Source organism: Tenrec ecaudatus, chromosome 5 (genome assembly GCF_050624435.1).
Source record: "Tenrec ecaudatus isolate mTenEca1 chromosome 5, mTenEca1.hap1, whole genome shotgun sequence".
Taxonomy (NCBI): Eukaryota; Metazoa; Chordata; class Mammalia; order Afrosoricida; family Tenrecidae; genus Tenrec; species Tenrec ecaudatus.
In genome coordinates this window covers 100,935,794-100,956,004 of record NC_134534.1, presented here as the reverse complement: position 1 = coordinate 100,956,004, position 20,211 = coordinate 100,935,794, and the positions used below count along the sequence as shown (strand labels likewise).

The 20,211-nt window shown below is 39.9% G+C and overlaps 1 protein-coding gene and 1 pseudogene across 5 annotated transcripts in view; one reads left to right on the top strand and one right to left on the bottom strand.

The window, feature by feature from the left end:
• The window catches only part of TUT7 (terminal uridylyl transferase 7), a 71,612-nt gene extending 57,502 nt beyond the window's left edge, over nucleotides 1-14,110 (top strand). For 3 of the 5 annotated variants that reach the window (XM_075549780.1, XM_075549781.1, XM_075549782.1), the window contains exons 26-29: nucleotides 664-989; nucleotides 3,009-3,085; nucleotides 3,468-3,531; nucleotides 13,100-14,110. In XM_075549780.1, the coding sequence (XP_075405895.1) occupies nucleotides 664-989; nucleotides 3,009-3,085; nucleotides 3,468-3,531; nucleotides 13,100-13,167 (535 nt within the window). In that variant the 3' untranslated portion in view covers nucleotides 13,168-14,110. The remainder of the gene's footprint in view (nucleotides 1-663; nucleotides 990-3,008; nucleotides 3,086-3,467; nucleotides 3,532-13,099) is intronic. The other 2 variants (XM_075549783.1, XM_075549784.1) reach the window with 2 other exon arrangements.
• Nucleotides 14,111-14,886: 776 nt separating this feature from the next.
• Nucleotides 14,887-15,644, bottom strand: LOC142448870 (cbp/p300-interacting transactivator 1 pseudogene; annotated as a pseudogene).
• Between the last annotated feature and the right edge of the window lie 4,567 nt (nucleotides 15,645-20,211).

Below are 20,211 nucleotides of genomic sequence, written 5' to 3'. Positions count from 1 at the left end.
TGGTGGTGGTAATAGATAATTCAGTCTACAGTAGTATCTTAATGAAAAGCATGTTCAAAATATGTCATCTGGAATTTGACAAGCTCTTTTTTTTAGAACTTTATTTTTGTTTATTCAAGTCGCAGTCCCTTACCACATAATGCAAGGAAGAAGTGGTGTTAAAAGCATAAATCTGCTTATAGCCACTGTTATACTTTATGGAACTTAAAATTTCATGCCTCAAGTCCCAATGCCTTGTGAAAACTGCTAACACTGACAAGATTACTCAAGAAATCAACACATTGATGTATGGAATGTTCTAAGAGCTGTAAGAGCCACTAATAAAATGGTTTTTACAAAATTAAAAGAAACCAACACAAGCTGGGGTGATTTTGAGTTTGGATATGTCACCATCAACCTAAGTATTTAACCAAGGAGTTCCACAAATTGGAAAACAGGTTTTGTAACACAAGAACAATTATGTGAATTTTAAAAACCAAAACAGGCTATCATTAGCCTCTTGGGTATGTATCTTCTGAGCTGAGATGATGACGTCCATGTCTTAAATTCCTGTTTTCCCTCTGATGCCTTCAGTGTGTGCTCGTGTTCTGGAGCCAGAGGTGTCTTGAGATCTTGTTAGGCTTCTCGTTAGACTTTTCTAACAAATATTATGTCTTCTCTTAGAGTGAGACGACGGCGAGATCAGGAAGACACTCTCAACCAAAGATACCCTGAGAGCAAAGAGAAAAGAAGCAAAGAGGACAAAGAAATCCAAAACAAGTGCACAGAAAGGGAAGTGTCGGCAAAAGAAGACAAGCCCTTGCAGTGCGTACCTCAGACAGCCGCGCCAGTCAGGGCCACCGTGGACATGGGGAGAGAGAAGCTTCTCAGACCTCCAGTAGAGAAGTGGAAGAGACAGGATGACAGAGACTTAAGAGAAAAGCGTTGCTTTATTTGTGGAAGAGAGGGGCACCTTAAAAAAGAGTGCCCACAGCTTAAAGGCTCCTCAGGTATGGACACCCACCACACCTCGCTGTTTGCATGCCCATCTTAAGGGAAATCTTCTCTTTAATGTGTTATAGTGATGATAATATATGAGGGCTTCACAAAGTTGATAAACAAAATGGAATTGAAAGCTAACGGAGTTTTTCCATGAACTTTTTGAAGAGCCTTGTGCTTTTGAGTGCATGTGTACTTTTTTTTTTTTAAGGACATTTTGTTTTTAAGAAAATGCCCCTCGTTAATTCTGAATCTGTATGTCTTAAATACATACGTCTACTTTTGTTTAGACTCCAAAGAAAGTCATTTGGTTGACTTTTTAAGATTATTCTGAAATGACAAGTTTCCTAGCGAAGACATACCATAGCTCTCCTGGGCCATAGATAAGAGACGGGATGAAGTGAACTTAGGACACCATCCCTGGTATGCAGATAAGCAGATTGGGTGTTCTAGTACATATTTCATAAGCATAGCAAAGGGAGCAGATGGAAATTGTTGACAACCCTAATGCAAGGGATCCCATATGTGTCCGAGTAGAGTGTGCCGCATAAGGTTTTTAACCAGGTTTTCCTTTGAGGTGCCTCAGTGGGCTTGAACCATTAACTTTTCAGTTAGCTGAGAATATTTACATTGTTCCACCCTGGAAATATACTATTAATAGTGTTCTTAACTCCAGGGGGATTTATGGAGGATTTTATTAGGTTTCTTCAGGGAGCATAACTTCTTATGAGGGAAAATTGTATCAGTAAGTAGTTCAGAATAATTCATGAATCTTGATTCTGAATTGTTGAACATGAGTTGGCCATTTCTGTTGAATGGATGAGTGTACATTATGGGCATATCTTAAACAAATTATCAAAAGTAATGGGCCTGATAGGTATTTAATAAAGTATAATTTAGAAAGCAATTTACATACACTCTTCTCAGAACGGACCTATACAAGTGGATGAAATTTCATAAGCATAGAAAAGAATCCTTAGAAAGGCATTTTCTTTGATTCTTCAGATTAACCCAGAACTGAAATAGTAACTGTATTGCCATCTTCACTTTCAAATATTTGTGAAACTTTTATTTTAAGTCAATGCTGTTTAGCAATTTCCTTTAAAAATCACAGTGTGTATTACTTCTAAGGAATACACAGTTCTAAGGAACTCGGGTAAATTCATATTTTTTACCCTTACATGGGCCATATACCAACATAAATTTTTCTCTTATGATTATAAAAGGAGATTTTACTTCAAAGAAGTTAAAATAAAAGCAGTAGTTCAATGAGCATTTACAATGGTCAAGGACTCTTGTAAGCACTTTTCCATGAATGATGTCACTTAATTTTCACAGCATTCATATGGTGCTTTAAAGCATAGTGTTAATATTACTAGCCCTAGATTACAGATGAGGAAACTGCAGTATAGATAAGATTTAATATCCTTTCATCAAAATTCTTTTTCATAGGCTACCCTTCATCAGAGCTCAAGGTCTCTGCGAGTAGCAAAAAAGAAGCTGATATAGTCTTGCTTTGAGAGGAAGACAAAACAGTTAGAGAAGGCCCTGGGCACTCCCCCTCTTGGATATTTTTTTTCTTGCTATCTGGGAGCAAATTTGAAGTTTTTTATGAGTAGAAGTCCTCAAACTAGTTAAGAAAGTGGTGCTAAGGGGCTCAGGGCCAACAGCTTTATGGTAGAAGTGTCCTCTAGACTCACAGACCTGAGGAAAAGTGCTCACCTGCAGTCTTGATTACCGCAAAATGCACTGTTTACACAGGAAGTCATTATCAAACCACAAAAGCAAAAGAAGGGAACAGGAGGACTCATGTCATAGTGAATTTCTTTCAGTACTGATTTAGTAGAAACTATCAGCTTCTTCCTTCAAAATGATGCTGCTCCTTGTTGTTCCTTCAAATGAATTGTTTTGTCCACACAATATCTCTACTAAGTGGAGCTTCTGCCATTAGTAATATGTGAGAATTTGAAATCAGGGCTATTGCTTCCAATTTAAAGTAAGAACAAAAAAGTGCTAATTTTTCTCTTTAGGTTTGTCAAATTCAGGTTGTGTATTTGGAATCCCTTCTTCACCTAGCTCTTTGAGGCCAGCTGGCACCTTTTCTCAGGTAAAATAAGCTCCAAAACCAGAAAGAAGCCTTTCTGTCACTTGTTTCCTCAGGAAACCCTCACTGCGTGCTGGTGGTTCTGAGCCAGGTCCTCCAATAGATGCAGGGGCAGCTGCAGCCCGACTCCTTCCAGCTGGCCCTCACTGCTCCTTCCCGCTGTGTTCCCTGGATGCTGGGTGGCGACGCTTGGTGCGCACTGGGCAGCAGGGCAGCTCTCCATGTACCTGGGCATCTGTCTGAGTCTTGCTTATAATTTGCTTGCAGAATTTTGCCACTCAGTGAGATCACTAACTTCAGCTGTCCTTGGATATGGCTACTATTTTAAGGCTGTTTCAGATGCTATCCTTTTCGATTTTGTAAACCAGTCTATTTCATTTTTTAGGCAGTGCTTTTACAGGAAGAAAAAAAGAAACAAAAAACAGCAATATTTTTGAGTCCCCAGTCAGGTATGTGGGTTTTAAATGCAAATGTGTTGTTATGATCGTTGCTGCATCGTTCACCACATGCCTTTGACACATGTCCTTAGTAATTGGGCATCAGAATCACTTGAGAAGCTTTAAAATGTGTTCCCACATTCATTTTATAAATCTGATTCATCAGTAGTTAAATTTGGATGAGGCTGAGTTTTTTTTAATGCTTCAAATGATTTGTATTCTCCCGTGAGTACGTGTCATAGTCATTAGAGATTTGTTTCTCAACCATGTTTTTCGTTTCTGCTTTGAAATTGCCACCATCTCCCCAGCAAGGTATTCTCTTCAGGGAATTTGCCATTCACCAAAGTAAAGAAATAATTATTAGCCTGAACTCTTCTGTTTCTTTCTTTGCCACTTCATTCATTCATTCAGCAGGTATTTATTAAGCCTTCCTTGCTAAGTGTTAGCTACCAGTCTACATACTGAGGACATAGCTGTGAACAAGCAAAGTTTCTTTTCTTGTTTACTCAGCATGCTAGTCAGAAGAGAGAGACAAGAAAGATATATAAATGTGTCATGTGGCTCTAGGTATTTTAAAGAAATATAAAGCAGGAAAAGAATGTTGGATGGAATGAAGCCTTTGATAAAGTAACATTTTTTAAAATAATTTTATTAGGGGCTCATACAACTGTTTTCACAATCCATACATACATCAGGTATGTCCAGCACATTCGTACATGTGTTGCCATCATCATTCTCAAAACACCTGCTTTCTACTTGAGCCCTTGGTATCAGCCTCTCATTTTTCCCCTCCCTCTCTGCTTCCCCCTCCCCCTTGATAATTTATAAATAATTATTATTTTATCATATCTTACACCATCGGACATCTCCCTCACCAACTTCTCCACTGCCCTTCCCCAGGGAGGAGTTTATTATATGTCGACCTTGTAATCTGTGCCCCTTCCTCCCTCACCTTCCCTCCACCCTCCCAATATCACCACTCTCACCACTGGTCCTGAGGTGTTCATCTGTCCTGGATTCCCTGTATTTCCAGTTCCTATCTGTAAGGTAGAATTGGAATCATATATAGTGGGGGGTGGGGAGGGGAGGAAGCATTCAAGAACTAGAGGAAGATTGTATATTTCATCGTGCTACACTGCACTCTGACTGACTCGTCTCCTCCCCACAGCCCTTCTATAAGGGGATGTCCAATTTCCCACAGATGGGCCCTCGGTCCCCACTCCGCACTCCCCCTCATTCACAATGCTATTTTTTTTTTTTTTTTGGTCTTTGATGCCTGATACCTGGTCCCTTTGAGGCCTTATGATCTCACAGGCTGGTGTGCTTCTTCCGTGTGGGCTTCTTCCATGTGGGGTATGTTGTCTCTCACCTAGATGGCTGCTTGTTTATCTTCAGGTCTAAAGACTTCAGGTGCTATATCTTTTGGTAGCTGGGAACCCTCAACTTTCTTCACCCCATTTGCTTGTGCACCCATTGTCTTCAGCGACTTCAGGTGCTATATCTTTTGGTAGCTGGGCACCATTAGCTTTCTCCACATTTGCTTGGGCACCCATTGTCTTCACCTATTGTGCCAGGAAGGTGCATCTCAGACTGCCGAATTGTTAGAACAAAGTGTTCTTGTGTTGAGGGAGTACTTGTGCAGGGTCCCACTGTCCATCTGTTTTCTTAATACTAAACCTATAAGTATATGTACATAGATCTATTTCCCCCTCGTTGTATATAATACAAAATGTCCAATGGGAAAGTTTGTTGGGCTATTGTACACAGATCTAATAACTGTTTGTTGTGCTCCCCTCGCCCCCCCAAACACTCACACACAAACACTTGAGACCAGTGTAACCGGACTGGCATTAACAAAGGGCGGAGTGATAAAAGGTGGCATGGTTGGACCTGAATCATGAAGCACCTTGTTTCAGTGGTAAGGAATGTGTTCTTTATGTGAGATGGGAAGCTACTTGGAGGATTCTGAGTATGGCTACCAATGGATGTGTGATTGGACACTCCTAAGCCACCTGCATGTAGTGAAAGTGGTGAAGGAAGCAACGAGTAGGCTATCCTGAAGAGTCAACAAAATTTGTTTGATGCCTGGGAAGGCATGAGGCAGAGAGAAGTGAGTTCAAGATAGCTCAATTATTGGTGTCCTGAGAAGTATGGAGATAAACTAACTTGACTGGGAGAAGAGTTAGGAGGAACAACTTGGGGATTAATATAAGTTCTGTTTCAGACACAATGTTTAAGACAACTGGTAGACACCCAGGCAGAGATTATGAGTAACTAGTTGAATATATAAGCCTAGTGTATATTAAAGAATCGCCACCTTGACCCAGCAGTGTACATGTGACTGTTACCAATGTGTGGAGTGTATTCAAAGCTTTGCACTGGGATGAGATCAATTGGCCTTAAGTGCAGAGAGAAAAGAGAAACATTTAGAGAGTGGGTGAGGGAGTGAAGGAAGGAAATGGAAAAAAGGATTTGTGTGGTAGAAGAATCCAGAATAGGATCTTGGAATCCAAATGAAGAAGAAAATGCTTCAAAGAACAGGGATATAACTTTTGTGGATTGTTGCCCTTAGGTTACGATAGATTAAACATTGGATTGGGCAATGCAGAAGTCACTGGAGACTGAAAAGAGCCGTTTCCTCGGAGTAGAAGCCAAGAAAACCCTGATAGCCATGAGTTCAGGAAATAAAAGGAGAGCAAATATGGATCACTTCATTTTTAGGTGTAGTGCTAGAGCCTAGAGGAAGAACCATAGGGACTGAATTGATGTCCTGAAGACTTTCTACTGGTGTGTGCTGAGCACTTGTCAGTCCTGAAAGGGAATGGAGAAATGGGAGGAAGGGAGCCAGGAAACTTCAATGTATTAAGTAAATTTTTAAACTCTTTTTAGGAATGAAACTGTAAAATGTGAACATCTGTTTGCTAGTCTACAGACACCCTTAATACCTGCTAAATCTCTCAACCAATCAATATATCTGTCTCCCTCCCTTCTCCTCTCCTATCCTGCCCTCCTTTGTTCTTTCAACCATGTTCAATAAAATGGAGTTCTAGGAGGGAAATGATGTAAGCAAATAGAATATGGGTATTTTTTTTTTACTGTAGTTTGAGAAGAGTTAAATTTTGATATTTTGAAACTTCATTCTATTTCATTGTATTGATTTAAGGTAAGCTTACACTCATCTTTTGCACATTTTGATTGTATTTCTAGTGAAGGACCACTGTTTTCCTTCCAACTGGAGAAATGTCTTCTGTCAGAGAGTATACCCAATCCTAGGTGCTCTTGCCATCTCTCTTTATTCATTGTCAGTTACTGAAAAATACCGGTCTTGGATTCAAAGCCGCTTCCCACATCCCGGAGTAGAACTCTATTTGTACTTTCATGTAGCCAAATCTTTATGTTCATAGGTCTCAGGTACCTCAACAGGGAAAGCTAAAACACCAAAAATTTCCAGCTAGATCTGTTTTTCTCTCTTTTTAATATTGTAAAAGGAGAAGAGCAAGTGAATTTAAGCGCCTTGTCAGTAATGAGATGGATTCTCAAGCACAAAAAATGATCTAATGAGAACTAGGCATTTGTTTTGATGGTATGTGTATTTTATAGTTGGTATTTTGTTAAGTGATTGAAGAAAACTTTTGAATCTGCCTGCAACCAAAATGTAAACAAATAAGGGTGGAAAATTATGTACAATTAAGAAAAGCTGTACTAGGGAAATCATATCAAATAGAAGAGAAAGTAGACTGTCGTGAGGTGATTGCTAATGAGAGCAACTGTAACATTTTATATGGGAAAAACATCTCATCTTCATTGAAATGTTCCATTGCCAAGGATAAGGAAGGCAAGATAGGATGTATACTTCAGAGCATGAGCTCTGAAGGCCGATTGCCCAGGCGTGACTAGATTTGTGATCCTTATTCGTATCCTCCACATGCCTTAGCTTCCCCATATGTAGAAAGGAGATACTAATAATACCTAATATTTGGTTATTGAGAAATCCGCATAAAAGCATTTAACATTATCTATGCATGTAATCGTGAGAACCGAGAAAAGGTGGTGGAAGGTATGATGTTAACATAAACCTGGGCATGTCATTACTGGTTGTTGTCAAGTCATGTTTACTCATAGCAACTCCATAGGACAGAGTGGAACACGCCCCTACACACATACACACACACAATAAGAAAGCATCTGTGGGTGCTTATAATCTACCCTTACCAAATAATTAAGCTTTTCACGTAAGTATATGACAGTTGTTCTGACTGTCCACTTTACTTAGAATAAGTGATTGCTTATTCACCCCATATTTCCTTCCATTTATTTTAAATGAGAACTGTGTATCAGTTATAAGCAATATTGAAAATTCCAGAGCTCTTCCTTTCTGTCCGCAGTACTGAGTTTGTCTGTGACCCACTGGTAGCTCCCTAAAGAGAGCCTAAGGGACAAGCACAGCCCTACTGACACATTCCCTCTCTCAGCCTTAGGTTAAAGAATGGGTTTCTCTAACCTCCAGAGAACATGGGTAAGACTACATCCATGTCATAGGGTGCCGAGAGGATCAAAACATCCAGCATAGTAAACACAGATTCTCTCTCTACTTCTGATACATACAAGCCTTAACTTGCAAACTAGATCATAACCAAGTACCCATCGTCGTCTGTTTACTCTATTTCAACTTGGAGAAACTCCAATGCCATAAATTTCCTTTTCATTAATCCCTCCCTGCTCTTCTCCTGCCAAGCTAACACAGTGCATTCAACTTTCATTGATGAGACGTGTACGTACTTTGAAGGAATCAAGACTAAGGGGATGCCCAAGAACAAAAACTATAGAATCAGCTCTGCTTTGCTTGCAGCCCAGCCACTCACTAGCTGTGTGAGCTCTATCAAGTTATTTAACTTCTCTATCATTTTCTTTCTTTATAATGTGAGCTCGTAAGAGAATTCACTTCGTAGACTTAAAGCATAGCATCTGGTATATACTGTCACTGAACAGATGATCCACTACCCTTATTGTACTTAACAGAAGGTTTCCAACCTTGCTGTAACTAACTTACTACTTCTTCTACCTTACAGGGTAAATACATAATGGAAGTGTATAGAAATTAGAATGTATATAAACTACTATTGTCATAACTGGTCTTTATGCATAAACTAATATTCTGCTTTATATACAGTAACTTATTTAGCATAAGAATCCTAGATTTTTTCCCCATCCTTTAATTATCCTCCCCTTTTTTTGAGCAAAGTAAATTACTGTTAAAAATGCATTATTGTTTAATTCCATAGCTTAAAATCTTAAAAGCTGGTGAAGCTGTAAGAGATCGGTAGATGTCTTCCCTCCCTCATTATGGCATATATGTACATAATGTTAAATGCTCTTGATCACCCCACTACCAAAAACAATTGGTGGGGATGGGGGCATCGTGGCAAGATCTGATTGTCAATTAAATAGATCATTCTTCCTGATACTTTCTTGGTCTTCTAGTAAATAGGTACACTGTTATTTATTTAATCAATCCTTACAAAGTGGAAATTTCAGTGCTTCTGTTCATTTGTTATAGTAGTATCTTTAAAACTTTGTGGTTGCGTACTCTTTTATTATTGAAAGATCATTTTATTGGGGGCTCTTACAGCTCTTTAACAATCCATACATCAGTTGTATCAAGCATATTTATACATATGTTGCCATCATTATTTTCTAAACATTTACTTCCTATTGAGCCCTTGGTATCAGCTCCTCTCTCCCCACCCACACCACCCTTGTGACCCTTTGATAATTTATAAATTATTATTATTTCCATATTTTACACCAACCTCTGTCTCTCTTCTCCCATGGTTTCGGTTGTTCATCCTGTTACTGGATTCCATGTGTCATGAACCCTATCTCCTAGCCGTACCTGTGCACATGCTCCAGTCTAGCCTGCAGTGAAAGGCAGGACTGGAGTCAGGATAGTGGGGGGTTAGGAAGCCTCAAGGAACCCAAGGAATATTGTGTGTTTCATCTGTGCTATATTGCACCCTGGTTAAGTCATCCTTTCCTGTGACTCTTCTGTGGGGGAATGTCCTGTTGTCTATAGATGGATTTGGGGTCTTTGCTTTGACCGCCACCTCACTCTCAACAGTATGTTTTTAGTTTTGGGGGGTTCTTCTGGTGCCTGCTCCCTGATTCCATTGACACCTCATGCATGGTTGCACAGGCTGGTGTGCTTCTTCCATGTGGGCTTGTTGCTTCTCAGCTAGATGGTTGCTTGTTTAACGTCAAGCCTTTAAGACTCCAGCCATTATATCTTTTGATAGACGGACGCCATCAGCTTTATTCACCACATTTGCTTATGCGCCCCCTATTGTCTTCAGCGATCATGCCGGGAGGGTGAGCATCACAGAGTGTCAGGTTGTTAGAACAAAGTGTTCTTGCGTTGAGGGAAGGTTTGAGCAGAGGCCCACAGTCTGTCCGTTTCCTCAATGTATTGGCACTTTATGATGGCAGAAGTGTCCCTTTCACTACCATATCTAGACCAGTCTTGTCCCCCTCAAACCTACAGGCAGTTCAAGTATGTTCCAATTCTTTTTATAAACTCTTAACACATATATATTTTGCTTAACACGTATCCTTGAATTTCTTTAACTAAATTACATATCATACTTTCTAAATAGAATGTCCACAATTTACTTTTCCATGTGGACTCAGCCATTAGTGACATTTTTATGGGTAATTTTCATGATTGTGTGCATGATTCAGGTTTCATCTCCCCATGTAACCTGAGGTTATAAAAGTGTGCTTCTTTATTTTCCTTTAAAAGCTTTAAAGCTTTGTTTTTCTGTTGAATTATGAGGTGGGAATTGAATCCTTGTCCCCCAAAGTCTATTCTCAATAGTTGATTCAGCTCAGAATATCAAAGATGTGAACTTGTAGGTACTCATAATATTACCATAGATGGGTGGGTTTCTTCCTGGCTCTTACCACTCATTTTTAACTATGAGTTGATTAGATGTTTTGCTTTGAAAAGTATTGTGATGTTTTTGTTTTTTGGTGCATTGGTGGTCTTTATTTACTTAATACATTTGTTTTAGAAAATTTAGAAAGTGCAATTAAAATGAAAACCAAAGTCGCCATCCATCAACTCCTACATTCTAGTATTAACCACTGTTGAGGTTTTGGAGATAACTTCTTTCTGACTTTTTACATGAATGTAATAATCATCATTAATACTTACTGGGTAATCTCTGCCAGCTACTGTTCCAGTTGCTGTATGTGTATTAATTCATTTAATCCTCACAATAGCTCCAAGGGAGTATGATTATTGCCCTCACTTTACAGATGAGGAAAATATGATTAGTGGAGTATATTTTGTTTGTTCTTAATTATTGGTTTCTAATTCAATTGCTATTGTTTTATAACTCACTCTGTAATATTCTTCTATGCCTTTGTACTATTTTACTATCTTTCCATTAGAAACTATAGAAAGGTACAAACAATATGGTCCTTTAATGTGAGGGTGAGTCAAGAAGTATTGCTATAAAATCATAGAAACCTTCATTAAATAGAAATACCAAAATGTGAAACTATTTCATATATCCTCCATGTACATCTGTACACTTTGGAAGGTAGTATTTCTATCTCTCTCACCCTTCCCCCAATGAATTCTGCATTATTTCACTTAAAAAGGCAGTGTTGACATCCGTGAGGGACCCAAATCATGTTTCTTTGAAATGCTTAAAATGTTGCATTTGGGGGAAAAAAAGAAATCTGAAGGGGCAAGATCAGGAGTATAGTGTGGGTGTGGTAAGGTTTCTTAATGAAATTCTCATGGGAAAACCTTTGCTGTCTGCGAACACTGAGCAGGCAGATAGATTGTGATAGAAATGTGCTCAGTGCAACTTCCCTGGCCTTTTCCTTACCAATGCAGTTTCCCAATGTTAACAAAACAAACAAACAACCTCTTCCGAGTAAACCCCTATGATTATCCAGTGTCCTTTGAGGAATTGTATCAGGATCACCCTGTTGGATTTCAAAAAATAGTTGTCATTGACTTCTGAATTGACATCTTTGTCTTGAATTTAACTGGCCCAGCAGATCCCTTCAGAAGACAATTTTGATTGGACCTGTTTTCTGAGGGCACCCAAAGGAGGCAGAGTCAAACATATTACTGAGAGAACTTGTCTGCAGCCACCATCTGATTACAGAGACCTGTTTGAACATGGGAATAAACCCATGCACATATGAACTGAAACTTAACAGCAATACTTTTTGGACATTTCCAGTTGCATTTTTAAATTATTGTTAATAAGATTTATATGAATATTTCTTAAGCAAAGTTTCTAGATTCCTCCCTGTCCTGAATCATCTTTCTCTAACAACGTAACACTACAAAATTGATAACTTGTTTGAATTTCTTTGGTTACTCATTGATAGTGAGCATTTTCTCATCTACACAGACACACCATTTTCCTTTCTCTATGTCTACTCCTTCTTTACATAGCTATCCATTCTTCTCTGTTTCATTGATTGTGAAGTTTTACATACTGAGTATACTGAACAAATAAAGCACATTCTGAGGTACGTAGGAAACTTCCTCACCCCAAGATTCACTATTTCTTGTACTTCGATGGCTCCACTTATATTTAAATCAGTCATTTTTTTTGGTAATTGCTTAGGCAAGAAAGGTCGGGTTTTAGTAAGGAAACTTTACCACCACTCCCAAATTAGTTATTCGACATAATGTGGGTTATTGAATAATTCATTATTCCTACTTTCATCCGTTGCCTTGAAATGGCATCTTTATAATAACGAGGAGCTTCAGAAAGTTAATGGGGAAAAAATAGAATGAAAAGATGAAGAAATTCTTTGTAAAATCCCTGTATATTCCATTTTCCTAAAATCACTTCAGAATTTCTCAACGCTCTTCTACTTTCATTGATCTATTCAGAGCCAAGATTTGTGCATTGTTCTCTAGTATGTCTCTAATTGGCAACTCTCATTCATGTCCTACACTCGTAAATGTAATAAATTTCCTTTTTTTCCCTTATAATGAGTAACCACCCACCATATCTGCAGAGTAATGATGCTACACTGCAGTTTCCAGCTAAACACTCTTTTAGCAGTTCTCTGTTGTTGCCAGTGAGATACTGATCGATGCAAAGCAGAATTTGAAAAATCAGGTTCAGCAGCCCACAGCACACCATGGAAGTAGATGTAGCTGGGTGTCATCTCGTTGGCTCCAACTTATAGCAAGCTTATTTTCAACAGCACAGAATGCTTTGCAGTCCTGCACCATCCTGACAGCCATTGCTGTGGTGAAGCCCATTGCTGCAGCCACACTGTCAATCCTAACGTGGCAAGGGTGAACATAGAGATGTACTGATAGCTGGGTTGATAACTAGTGCAGCAACTGGTCTACACTGACAAAGAATTTTGACCAAGCTTGTTCACTTTCCTATCTAGACTAATATTTGACAAATGACCAACCATGTAACAATGTTTCCATTATAATTAACAATAAGAATAAATTGCATAGCTTTCTAGATAAAGCCAGGCATATTTTATTTATTTTTGGTTTTTTGTTTTGTTTTTTCCCTTCCTCTAGGTAGCCTTTCCAGTAAATATATGACTCAGGGAAAAGCCTCACCGAAGAGGACCCAGCAGGAATCATGAGGGACCGAAAATGAAGCACTCTGACTGTTCAGGCATCTGAAAATTAGGTTCACTTCACAGGACACAGCAACATAGATCAGGCTTCAATTTCATTGAAGGAAAATGTCAAAATTATTTTTAATTTAATGAAATTGTTAATGAGGAAAAAAATTTTTAATAGGACCTTATCTACCACAGATTCCCATAGATTTCAAGATTTTAATAGAAAGTCATGATGTATGTCTTTAAGCCAGGTTTTTAAAAAAAAAAAAAAAAGAAAGAAAGAAAGAAAACTAGGATGTAACTATGCGCCGGTATTCAGTGAATACAGTTGGATGGTTTTTAATTCCTTCAGAGTACACTAAAATGTGTGCTGATGAACCCCAGTAAATTAACCTTTCCCCGCAGAGATCCCTTTTTTCTTTAGAAGAGGGGAAATTATATTTATTGTCTGCAGAATCCTTATGTGGACATGTATCAAATACGTGTGAACTGCTACGACTATATTTACAAAAAATTTAATGCTATTTGTAGAAAAAGTGGAAACATGAACTTGAGTACGTATTTATGTGAGCCTTCAACGGATGAGGGTTTTTGATTTTTTTTCCCTCTCTAATTTTGTCAGTTGAACATAGCTACTATGCCCATTAAAAAAAATGAAATGAGGACAGGTGGTCCTGCTTACCACTAAAATTACTCTTTTTCTCAATGTAGAAATGACAACATAAAAGTGCTTTTTATTTTTTATGTATTCACAAATTAGGGTGGAGAACTTTTCAAATCCCAGAAAATTACAGAGGACTCTCTGCCCATCTCAAGTTTGGTTGGAGTCATTTTGGGGTGGCGGGAGCCCTCCTGGAACTGTTTCTGTAATTTCACAGCTCCCTTCTGAAGGTGTATGTGACCAGAATGCTGCCTCGGTTTATTTATCATTTTGAAATAAAATCAAATTTTCAGCCTGTAATTTTATCCACATTCTTTTCTAGTGAGAGTCCAACATTCCCTGGGTAAGGACAGGACAGGTCTGCCCCCTTTAATGACAGTGCACACACAGCCCCTGTGCCTTGGGCTCTTGAGTTCCCACACTTTGGCAACAGACAGCCATAGTGTGTAGCCCTGTGGGCCGGGAAAGGATGAGGGATCTGGGAGGGCTGCCAAGGGGCAAGCCAGGTGAGAACTCTTAGATATGAAGACTCAAAGTGTAGAGCAATCTGTCCTTTTATAACAAGAGGACATCCCAGCGAAAGAAGGAATAATATCAAATGTTAAAGCAAGGGATTTTTTTCCTTTACTCACTTTGAACACAAACACATGAATCACAAGTTTAATTGTGCAACCTGGATTGAAATCTGGCTCTGCCAGATTTACTCTGGATTTTTTCATGAGTGTAACCTTGACTAAGCAGACACTTAATGCCACACTTGTTTTGAACAGTCTAATAATGCTGTTTTGTTTTCTACCATCTGAGACCAGCTTAATTTTTGTTCCCTTACAAGTCAATTTTCTGCCTAGATTCTTCTTCCCTTACAGATGCAATTTTCTGCCTAGATACAGATGTTTTGTATCTGTCTTTCTAAGTAAGGGGAGAAATTGCCATTCTCAACTTATATCTCCTCTGTCACTTTGTCTGAACAAAAGAGATCCAATGTGTTTTCCTGCATAAATCCACCCCCTTGTCTTTTTTATATTTTGCAATGAACATTTATTAATTTCTTTATTTACAATACAATTGGTGGCTTTATTCCTCCATCTTTAGGGATACATGACATCAACAGTCAGATGAGAAGTCTGCTGTGAAGTCAAATTCATTCTGCCCAAGCCACAGCTCTGGAAGCTCACTGATCTGGTCCAGGCCCAGCTCCACCACCAGCGACATTAGCACCTCCTCATCCACTGGGTCTGAATCGATGATAGCAGGGCTTTGGGCAATGACAGAAGAAGAGAGTGACTCCACCCCTCCCACCAAAGCCCCCAAACCCTAGTTTGGCAGGGACTCTGCTTCCTCCAGTTGACCTGGAGGTGTGGTATCCATCCCTTGATACTGGCTATTAAGCTTCTGCAGCTGCATACTGGCCAGCAGGTGTGGGGCAGAGTGCAGGTTGAAGGATGGGGATTTATTAGGAAGAGGGGTGGTCAGAGAACTTATTGGAGATGGAGATCCTGAGGAGCTAGTGGGAGCCTCACTGGCCTTGGTTCCATTTGATGCTGCCCCAGGGTACTGCAGAGTGGCCACTGCTTTGTGGTCTTTCACTCCCAGGTTAGGGTAAGCCACAGAGCTCATCTTGGGATCCTCCTTCACAGGTGCGGTGCCACCATTTACATCAAGTGCAGGCCTCGACATAGTTGGCATTTCAGAGCCTTGGCAGAAGTTGGATGAACTGGTGGGTGGTGATGTCGCCCGCTGGAGCGGTTGGGCAAGGTCAACAGCGGTGGGAAGTGGCGGGTCCAGGATTACGCCTTCGGTCTCCAAGTTCCGCACACGAACTCCGCTAGGCAAGGACTGGGCTCCCCCCTTGTCTTTTCTCATGATTTCTCCCAGTAGCTTTCCTTTTCTTAATCTAGTCTTCACTAGCTCAGTTTTTGCGTGTTATTCCAGTCTTCTCTGTTTCTAATGGGAATGTTTTGCACTTCCAATTTTCCTTTTCCGGCCACCTTCTTATTTTTTATATCTGCTTCCTTTTAATAGAAACTATTTTAATGTGTTCTTTTGATAATATTAAATTTTAATCTTTTCTTGATAGTAGATTTTTTTTTTTTTAAGATGAGCTTCTGAACCTTCAAAATCAGTTTTCCTTACTGCCTTTCTGCCTATTGGGAGTTTTTGTTGGATTTTCAGTTCTCTCCCATTGGCTCAAACAGGAAATGACCAGTGTTTTCTGGTGTACCTCATCCATGGATTTCCTTGGTTCCTTGTTCCCTTCATTTGGTATGGATCAAAGCCCCATCGCGCACTTAGCCAACGCCTACTCTACACTTGGTCCAATTTCCAGGACTTTGTTATCTTGTACATACAGCTGGTGTTTCTGAAACTTGGAGCCCCACCGCCAAGGTTCTTCCTCTTCCAGGAACAAGCTAGTGGTTAGCTAGCGGCCCCATTCTACACCTTCTTAGTCCCTTGCTCAGTGTGTACAGTACAAGCAAGATGCACATTTGCTTTTTGATTTTGAAATGTGTTCCACGGGTGACTTTAGTGAAAGTTTAAAATAAAGCATTTAACCTACCCCATTAATATTGCCAAAAAAAAAAAAAAAGGTGCCTCAGTATCTTCCTTTGAGAGGAGTTCTGTTTGGGCGGCGGCAGTCAAGAACTTGAGCACACTTTTCACTGAGTGACATTTTAGACTTAGGGTTCTGGCTGTTGATTTTCAAGCTCTGCTTGTGGCAAGCAGCTTCTTGGCAGTTCAGTTTCTTGTCTGTACATAGTAATCACACCAGTACTTTCACCGAGTCATGAGAATCATGGTAGGTATTACTAGGAAAACAATTGTATTAATTCTGTTGTTGAGGAAAAATACAGCAAAGCATACACCACTTGAAGTTTCTACAAGTGCAGTTCAGAGACGTGATTGTATTCATTGGGGGCACAACCCTCACCTCTGGGTTTTTTTCTCCCCCACTAACAGACTCATGGCCCCCCCAGGTTCCTATCCAGTCTTTGGCCTTGCTGTGTCAGGTTGATTTTACATAGATCTTACAAGGCATGTATTTTCTACTCGTTAAAAATGGTTTTAAGAAGATATAAGGGCATATGTTGGGTTTATTGTTTGCAGATTACCGCAGGGAAAGTTTCAGGAATCCATCCAACTTCAAGGCTCTAAAAAGTCAGAACACATTTTTAAAAACGTTTGGAACTAAAACTAAATCCTGAAGTAGAGTGTTGGACATTTCCTATGCTAAGTTTTTAACCACATTAATAGGAATCTGAAAGCTGTTACAGCCTACAAACTTCAAGGACAACTCCGCCCAACCCGTTTCCATGCCACAGGGCAGCTGTTGCCCCGAGATAAAGGAGCACACGCATTGCTTGATAATCTTGTCTCCTTAACATACCACATAATTTTGTGGACCTGCAAAACCACTAGCCAAATTTCAAATTTAAAAGCTCAAAGTCACTGCCACCGAGTCAATTGTGACTCAGCAGCCGTACAGGACAGGGTAGAACATGGGCTTCTGAGACTTAACTACAGGAGTAGGAAGTCTTTCACCCTAGAAGTTGCAATGGCTTTGAACTGCCCACCTTGTGGTTAGCACCCTAGGACATAACCAATATACTACCAAGGTTCTGTTAACAAGTTTAAGTTTTGTGTTAGGCACTGGCACTACCATCTAGCTGATTCTGACTCATTTCTTTGAGAATACACCGGATGCTAAATTCGAAAACCAAGGAGGTAAATCTCTAGCAGCATTGTCCAAGATAGGACATTTAAATTTAAGCCTCATTTGTAAAATAATCAGGGAGGCCTGGTGGCTATAGTGAGTAAAGTCAGTGGGCTTCTAATAGCCAAGGTAGCAGTGGTTTTGTAAGAGAAAGCTGGTGCTCCTGTAAAGAATTACATCCTCGGAAACCCATAGGGGCAGCTCTACTCTGTCCTAGAAGGCTGCTGAGAATCAAAACCTACTTGATGGCAGTGAGTTTTTGTTATAAAATAGCCAGGCTAATACTCCTACCAAGTTTACCTTAAGGCTAAGAAGCTAATGTGATGTACTGAGTTCAAGGTTCTTTTGAAGCCTTTAGAATATACTGTTTTAATAACTGAAGAAATGACATAAAGTATCTTTAAACAGCCATTAACTAGAAGCAGTGTTGTTGAGGGTCCCTAGGTCCCATACAGGGCTTTTCATGTATTTTGTCTTCCGCAGTAACTGTGTGAGGAATGGCTTGAGAAGTAATATACCTGGTCCTGAATCACACAGAAACCTGCACGCTACCAACTCAGTGCCACAGTTTTTCCTACTGTACAGCTGGAATGGGAGTACCCATCCTTTCACAGACAATGTAAATGCAGTTACCTTACCAGAGAGGCTGACAGGCATTTTGAACTTCCCTTTCCAACCTTGTAGACGGGCTGAAAGAAAGAAAAAAAAGACTAAAAACTTTCAGGCTTTGTTCTGTTTTGATGTGAAAGCAAAAGCACCAAGCAAGTCATCTCCACAGAACCCCATGCTTCCTTTCTCAACTTGCAAATTTCCAGAAGAAATGCTGCCTGCCCTGATGTTCTTGCCAACAGCTAACCCTGCTGTGCTTCTGGCCTCCCAGCTGGACCTCTGAATTGTCCCTGGATCCTCTGGTTTGCTGGGCTTCCTCTTCTGCTTGAACCTGGTGGCCAGTGCTTGGTGGGTAGTGGGTGCTCAGGAATATTTGCAGAACTAACAAAATAGCCCCCATTTTATTTGTATCCAGAATAATCAGGAAAAGATCTGACATTTTTTTATGCACAAACACACTGCTCATGAAGTTGATTCCAACTCAGAGGAACCCTTTAGGGTGGATAGAACTGCTCCCTGGAGCTTCCATAGCTTTGTATCATTACAGATGATTTTCATCTTTCTCCTGTGGAGTAGCTGGTTGGTTTGAACCATTGACATTACATTTAGCAGCTCGATGCTTAACCCACACTGCCACTCACTAGCAATGTGAGTATTCAGTGCTTTGGAATCACAACCAATCCTTCATCATCCCATGCAATACAATATGCTTGCAGTTTGGGTGAGAAGGCAGGCATTTGTTCGTTTGACAACTCTGGCATTTCTAACCTTTGGAAAACTCGCTGGCTGAACTGAAAGGAAGAATGGACATATATGTAGGTGTCTGGACATTGGAAACATTTGTTCTTTGAGCTTTACCAGCTTCCTTTGCTGGGTTGACTTCTAATGTTTTTTTGTTTTGTTTTGTTTTCATTTTATTGGGGGCTCTTATAGCTCTTATCACATCATTTTCAAAACATTTTCTTTCTACTTGAGTCCTTGGTATCAGCTAAGTCCCCATCCCCCCTTCTATGTTCTTCAGCCTCTGTTCTTAAATACCCTCAAGCCACCCCATATTCACAGAAACGGAACAAAGTGCTGCCTGCTCCTGTGCCATCCCTACGGCCAGTTACAGGTTGGTCTCTCTTTTTGTGGTAATAAGAGTTTTATCGATATCTCTTACATAACCTAATATATCTACTCACAATTCTCAATTCTGTCCCCTCAAGAGGAGTTAATCAATGCTATGATCCCTAGGTTTTTCATATTGTGATCTATAGGATTTTCATGACTTGATTTTTGGAAGTAGGTCACCTTTTACACGTCCATGAATGCTTTTGGTTTTGTGAAGATTAAAGGAGGAGACCACGCTGCCCCCTGCCTGCCTCCTTGAGGCCTTGAAGCACAGCAGTGCCTCTGGAGCCAGGAGGTCGCAAAGCACTGCATCAGCAAGGAGATGGGGGCTGCAGAGCGGGCTCTGGTGACACTGGTCAAAGGGTGACACAAAGTAACAGAACTCTGATAGTGCTATGTGTTGGGTGTTGGACTGCTAACCAAAGAGTCTGCTCTTCAAAACCACTAGCTGTTCGGTGAGTGAAGGATGAGACTGTCTGCTCTTAGGAAAATATAGTCTTGGAAACCCCCTCTAGAGTCACTGTTGAGTTGAAATTACATGATAGAGGTAATTGGGGGTAGTTGTAACAACAAACATTTTTGTAAGTCTAACAAGCATTAATATAGCTACAATGCTATGATGCTATACTATGTTAAAAACCTTTCTAGTCAAGGAGCCTGGTGACACAGCGATTAAAAGTCAGTATTCTAATAAAGATTACAATCTTGGAACTCCTATGGGATAATTCTATGGTTTTAAAAGCGACAGATGCGTTAGAATGATTGGATAAACGGGTAATACTTGCTTGTCAGCGTTGTCATTAATAATTACAACGATGCTTAATCATATCGTTTCATTTGCACTGTGCTACAAACATGGGTTGTTGTTTTTGTTGTTGCTGGTATTTTTACAGACTGATTTGCCAATTTCCTGCTGTTTTAGCTACAATATCGGAGTAAGCAGTATTTGTGAACTATCAATAATTTT